The 6,629-nt window shown below is 43.4% G+C and overlaps 1 protein-coding gene across 1 annotated transcript; it reads right to left on the reverse strand.

Annotated features, from left to right (window-relative positions):
- Positions 1-860: 860 nt before the first annotated feature.
- LOC122028926 (mitogen-activated protein kinase 4-like) lies at positions 861-2,079 on the reverse strand. The gene is made up of 2 exons (XM_042587899.1): positions 1,651-2,079; positions 861-1,541 (listed from the first exon to the last, which is right to left on the reverse strand). The coding sequence occupies exons 1-2, from the start codon at positions 2,077-2,079 to the stop codon at positions 861-863; spliced, it is 1,110 nt and encodes a 369-aa protein (XP_042443833.1).
- Between the last annotated feature and the right edge of the window lie 4,550 nt (positions 2,080-6,629).

Genomic DNA, 6,629 nt, shown 5'->3' on the forward strand with positions numbered 1-6,629 from the left:
AGCACTGCCACAAATGTGGAAATTGAGTTGCCTGTGCCTTCAGATGCCACCAATCCCAACATTCGGACATCCATGGGTTCTGCTTCATATGCTCCAGAAAATGATGCATTGGTCTGGAAAGTAAAATCTTTTCCTGGTGGCAAGGTTTGACGCAATTTTTTTTTTTCCTGGATAAAGTTAATGATGCATCTAATTACTGTGAAGTTCATGTACATGTTTTGATGACCACACTGGTATTCTCCTCTGTACTTAGGAATACATGTGTAGGGCAGAATTTAGTCTTCCTAGTATCACCGCGAAGAGGTACTTTCACCGTGTCTGGTATACAGGTACTTTTCTCCTTCACAATAACTTTATTGGATTATGTTAACCTACGGTTAATGCATCATTGTCATCGATTGTTTAGGTTCGTTACCTTAAAATCATCGAGAAGAGTGGATACCAAGCTCTACCTTGGGTGAGATACATCACAATGGCGGGAGAATATGAACTGAGGCTCATCTAATTAAGAACGGCCAACTGCTTGCCGTTCGGCACTTGCATTCAAGATTTCAAGCTTTTTTGTAAGGATTAAAAGCTTGTTCAAAATGCTCTCTGTTCATTTTTTTTTTCAGAGAATGTATTGATAGCTTGATTACAGTTATTCCCAATTTCCTTTCCCTTCATGTCAGTAAATAAAATGTTCTTGTATTCGACTATCTCTTTTTACAATTGTTCAACAAATATTCATGTCAAAAGAAAAGGAAAAAAAAAAAAGGTAGCCACAAAAACTACGTTGTGGCACAGCTGTGTGCTAAATACATACATAAAACAGCTAGCCTCAAGTCTTCCCTTCTGTCAAGACATGCAAACGGTCAGAGTCAGAGAGCAGCTTTTCCTGGGCGATAGCAGAGCGTCTCCTCCCATATCATCTCTCTGATCTTGTCTTCCCCGAGATCATCATCGAAGCCAAGATCAATGGGGCCCTTGGCAGCGGGGTCGAGCAGAGGGTCATACAACTGAGCCATATAAGGGTGCTCTAATGCCTCCGTAGCATTGATTCTCTTTGCCGGATTAAAAACGAGCAGCTTCTTCAGCAAGTCGACGGCCAGTGGATTGGCATCGGGGAACATACTGGCGAAGGGAACGCCTGGACTATCCGGGAGCGAGTCGATGTAGTCTCGAATTGGCTGATGAGTGACGAAGTCGAAATCAGCAGCATCATGGTTAACGCCGAGAGTGTTGAGAATGAGCTCGAGCTGGTGGGCACTGTCAGTGCCCGGAAAGAGAGGTTTGCGCCCGAGTATCGCAGCGAAGATGCATCCAACTGACCACATATCGATGGCAGCGTCGTAGCTATCAGAGCAAACGAGCAACTCCGGCGCACGATACCAACGCGTGACGACGTAGCCGTTCATTCCTTCACCCCTCAGACTTTTAGTGCGAGCCAGTCCGAAATCGCCAATCTTAAGTTCACAATCACTGTTGACCAGAAGGTTCCCTGGCTTCAAGTCCCTGTGAATTACGTTCGCCGAGTGGAGATACTTCAATCCTCGAAGCAGCTGCATGCACAAATAATAATTAAATTCATTGTACCTTAGGCAACATGCATGTAATTAATATTGAATGTGATTCTGATCTACTTTAATTTCGTTGTTATATAATTCATACCTGAAAAATGAAGCATTGACACTGCTCGTCGGAAAGTGGCTGAGGTGATCTGATGATTTGCTCCAGATCAGTATCCATGAGCTCAAAGACAAGATAAACGTCGACGAATGATCTCTTGGTGGAAGGCAGCATGATATCCTTCATCTCAATGACGTTTTCGTGCTTGATTTTCCCCAAAAGCTTCATCTCCCGAAGAGTCCTCAGCGCATCGATGCGATCTTCGAAGACATTCCTTATTTTCTTAATGGCGACGTTCTCGCTTGTTTCGCGGTTGATGGATGAGCAAACGACGCCATAAGCGCCTTCTCCAAGGAGCTTCATAGGCGCATACTTGGCATCGATCTCGAAAACTGTGTTCGAGATGGTGTAAAATCTCATTTCTTCTTTGTTCCCGAAATCGGCGGGGGGATTATTTGAAAGCATAGCCATGGCCTGTAATCCAATTAAAACAACAAAATATTAGCAGCAATTAAGTCAGAGATTAGGGTTTTCAAGAATATATATAATTAAAGTCGAACGACTTTAAATAAAGTCATAGATATAATTAAAGTCTAACGACTAGGGTTTTCAAGAATATATACCAAGAACACCAAGAAATAACAGAACAAGAACACGTGATGATTCAAGAACTGGATTATTCTTTTCTTTTTTACATTCGTTGCGTTCTCTGGATCTCTTTTTACATATGCCTTTGCAAAGAACGGAACAAGAAACATGTTCGATGATGGGGAGGATCAAGAATACGATTGAAACGGTCAAATCGCATGTTTCTTTAACTAGTAACGCACACACATCTGTCTCATGGCAAGGAGAGTAGTCGACTTACTGGTTACGGCGGCAGCGAGTCGTCGGGATGGTCCGACCGTGGCAAGGAAGACAAATGGAAAGGCGGCGGCGGCGATGGAGTCGAGGAAGGTGGGTAAAATATGGATTCGATTGCATGTGTTTAAATGGTCCGCTTTCAGTGACCGCGACATTTTTTAAATTTTATAATTTTTTTTATTAACTTTTTTTTTTGTACTTTTAAAATTTTTTATTAAAATTTTAAAAAATTACATGGATAAATTTAGGAGATTATAAAATGAATTTTTTAAAATGAGTTTTTAGGGTCATCATCTTTATATGAAATACTTAATTAAATAATTAAGTTTTTTTATTGATTTGGTTCAGTTAAATTTAGTTTGATTAAAAAATTATTATTATTTACTTTAATGTAGGATTTGAGGTTTAAAATTACGGCGCGCCTTTCCTTTGTTAATGATTGTAAATTAAATAGCTTTATAAGCTATATATTAGTAGAGATTCAAATTCATTTAATTACTCTAATTTTTTTTTATTTTATAATGCAAATTTAAACTATAAAATTTTAATTATTTTTAATAAAAAAAATATTTATAACCCTATATTATGGATGAATAACTCGTAATGAGAATCAATGCTAAATTTACAATTGAATAATAAAAAATTAATATATGTGAATTTTATTGATATGGACTGTTATTAATTATGAAGTAATATGATAATTAATTTTTATAATAAAATTGACACATGAAATATTATTTTAAACTTCATATGTTAAAAAAAAACATGATTTCAATTTAAATTTTGAATCACATTTTACTTCGTGATAAGTCACCAAATAAAATTTATAATATTGAAATAATAAATTTGAATAAGTTAAACCACTTTTCCCTCTACACTTTTAACATTTTCTCAAGGTTTGAAATTTCTCCATGGTAACCCATCAACGAATATGAGCTCCCCACACCGCGGAGCTCCACCGAGCCAACATGATTGTCTCCGTTCTTTCGAGACCCCGCCTCACCTTGGCCATCGCTCTCCACCGCCGACCCACCGGCCAATTCTCTGCGGCCCACCACGGCGTCGCCATTGCCTCCACCCTCCCTCCGCCCTTAGTCTTATGATGAGGTCACTGACCACTACGTCGTTCTATGCCTACCTTCTGACAAAGAAGGTGCAAAGCTAAACCTAAAGTAGATTGAGAAGGTCTATTGTAGTCAGTCTCAGATCTGTCATCCAAACAAATAACCCGACTGTCCCAACGTTACCGTCGGATCACTATCTATAGACGTTCAATTGATCCTTGGTCGGACTTCTAAACCTTTATTTCTCTGTTGGGTCGGCGCTGGTGATGTTGATCATGTATGTCTGATCATCGGCACAACTCTCTGCCCACACGAACATCAGGTATGCATCGTCCTGCTATTCGGTCATCACGTCGGCTTCTGCCTCAGCTGGAGATGCCAGAAATCTCTACAAGCCATTGTGAGTAGACGTCCTTGTTGTCCTCGCGTGCTCACATCACAGCTGTCCCTACTCATTCACGTGTGATCCTGTCCGGAATCTGAGTCAGACGAAGGCTGGAGAGAACATCCCTTTTTATATGACAATGCGTACCTCTGGAGGCTAACCGATGTCAGAGAATATCGGGTGTCAGGACCTGTCGGGTGATGGAGGACACGTGACCTCCTCCTGTAGGCTGAAGGAAGGTTCCATTTACAGATAACCGCATACCGTTGGAATATTCCCTGACACTCAGCAGTTATTCTTTGACAGACGGTTACGATTCCATGACCTTATTGTCATGTATCGCCTTCTGTCCCGACCGAGTATGAATAAGGCAGCTCGGGATGATATGTCGGGTATAACACTTGGCCTAAAACTTGGGGAGTCGGGAGCTGTAGAGAGAACGTCCAAGAGCCGGCCGGGCATTGGCTGACCGGGAGTTAGCTTACTAAGAGAACTGGGTCTAGATATAACCAGGCCATGAGTACCTGACTAGTCAAATCCAGGTCAAGTATCCCCCCGACTGCCTACCATATCTTAGACCAAGGTTGTTAGGATCTCTTCGTACTCGGCTAGAGAGGGGGGGTGTGAATAGCCGCCCCAAATCGCTCGTTTCTTCCTACAATTCGTTAGCGCAGCGGAAAAATAAACTAGAAACGAAAGGAAGAATATCAAACCTTAACACAGCGATGTACGAGGTTCGGAGATGATGCTCCTACTCCTCGGCGTGTCCGTAAGGTGGACGAACCCAATCAATCCGTCGGTGGATGAGTCCCCGGAAAACCGGCTAATAAAAATACCTTCTGGGTGGAGAAACCTCGCCACACTTGTTTGCAACAGCAAACAGGAGTACAAGTACAAAGAATAAGCAAGAAATACAATAAGAATACACAAGCACTCTACCAAACTTGCTTTCTCGTCGACTGGAGTCCGGATGAAGCAGCAGCTTCAAAAACCCTAACAGCAGCAGCTGTTCCAGTCGGGGAAGCTCACGCGAAGCTTTCGGAAGGAACTCAACAGAGCTCTTATCGCAGCCCACAAATCTTCAGCAGAAGAGTAGGGAAAAGAAAAAGAAGAAAAGAGCACCAAAGCCTTGATCTCCTTTTATAACCTGCGAACCTGCACAGTGAAAACAGAAGCCAGCGGAGAAGACGGAGCGACCCGTTGTGACTCAACGGTCGAATCGTGGACCGATCAGGCTCCACCCTGATCGGTCCAGGACCCTTCTGATCGGTCTGGGGACCGATCAGGCCCTGGGCTGATCGGTCCCTAGACCGATCAGATTGCTCCACAGAAAGTTGTTCGTTTCCTGATCGGTCTGTGGACCGATCAGGCCACAGCTGGATCGGTCCACAGACCGATCCCACCTCTCTCGGCTGCGTCTCTGATCGGTCGTGGAGACCGATCAGACTTCATGCTGATCGGTCCCCAGACCGATCAGTAAGCTCACAGAACTGCGCTTTGCCTTCTGTTTGTTATCTGATCGGTCACCAGATCGATCAGATACACAAACGTATCGCTGGATCGGTCTGCAGACCGATCCAGAGCTTGGTTTTTGCCCAAACCAAGTCCCAAACCTTCCAAACCAATATCCGGTCAACCTTGACCTATTGGTACATCATGCTTAGCATCCGGTCACTCCCTTGACCTGCTAAGACTCCTCACCAAGTGTCCGGTCAATCCCTTTGACCCACTTGGACTTTTCTCTTCGTGTCAAGTATCCGGTCACTCCCTTGACCTACTTGACCTTCTCAACACCAGATGTCCGATCATCCTTGATCCATCTGAATTTTCCCTTGCCCGGCTTCACTCACCAGGACTTTCACCTAGCTTCACTCACTAGGGTTTTCACACTGCCTAGCATCCCAGTTAGGACTTTCTCACTGCCTGGCTTTACTCACCAGGACTTTCCAACTGCCTAACATCCCAGTTAGGACTTTCCCACTGCCTGGCTTCACTCACCAGGACTTTCCAACTGCCTAACATCCCAGTTAGGACTTTCTCACTGCCTGGCTTCACTCACCAGGACTTTCCACACTGCCTAACATCCCAGTTAGGACTTTCCCCGTGCCAAGTCTCCATACTTGGACTTTCCGCGTGCCAAGCTACCTGCTTGGACTTTTCCCCATGCCAAGTCTCCGTACTTGGACTTTTCCAGTGCCAAGTCTCCATACTTGGACTTTTCACGAATCAGGTCAACCAGGTCAACCTTGACCTAAGGTTGCACCTACAATCTCCCAAACACCTATTCTTGTCAAATATCAAGAATACAACTCTCTTCTCGTCAAACATCGACATGCAACTCAACTAGGTCAACCTTGACCTAAGGTTGCACCGACAATCTTCCCAAGTCAAACATCAAAATACAACTCGAGTCAAGTCACCTCGAGTTGGGTCAACCAGGTCAACCTTGACCTAAGGTTGCACCAACAATCTCCCCCTTTTTGATGTTTGACAAAACCCATAATCAAGTTAGGTTAACCCGATAACCTAACTTAGGTTTTCCAACCATCTTCCAATGTCCAATGTTCTTTCCTTGAACATTCTCTGGACATTCTCCCCTTAAGTTAACCCGATAACCTAACTTGGGTTCTCCAATAATTCTCCCCCTTTTTGACACACATCAAAAAGAATTCCAATGTTCTTCCTCGAACATTCCTTGACATTCTTTC

Source organism: Zingiber officinale, chromosome 10B (genome assembly GCF_018446385.1).
Source record: "Zingiber officinale cultivar Zhangliang chromosome 10B, Zo_v1.1, whole genome shotgun sequence".
Classification (NCBI taxonomy): domain Eukaryota; kingdom Viridiplantae; phylum Streptophyta; class Magnoliopsida; order Zingiberales; family Zingiberaceae; genus Zingiber; species Zingiber officinale.

What these genes read in the sequence shown, in the direction of transcription:
- LOC122028926 (XM_042587899.1), bottom strand. Translation starts at nt 2,079, where the DNA reads ATGGCTATGCTTTCAAATAATCCCCCCGCCGATTTCGGGAACAAAGAA. An exon ending in GTCAATGCTTCATTTTTCAG is followed by an intron (nt 1,542 to 1,650) that starts GTATGAATTATA and finishes TTGTGCATGCAG; the next exon opens with CTGCTTCGAGGATTGAAGTA.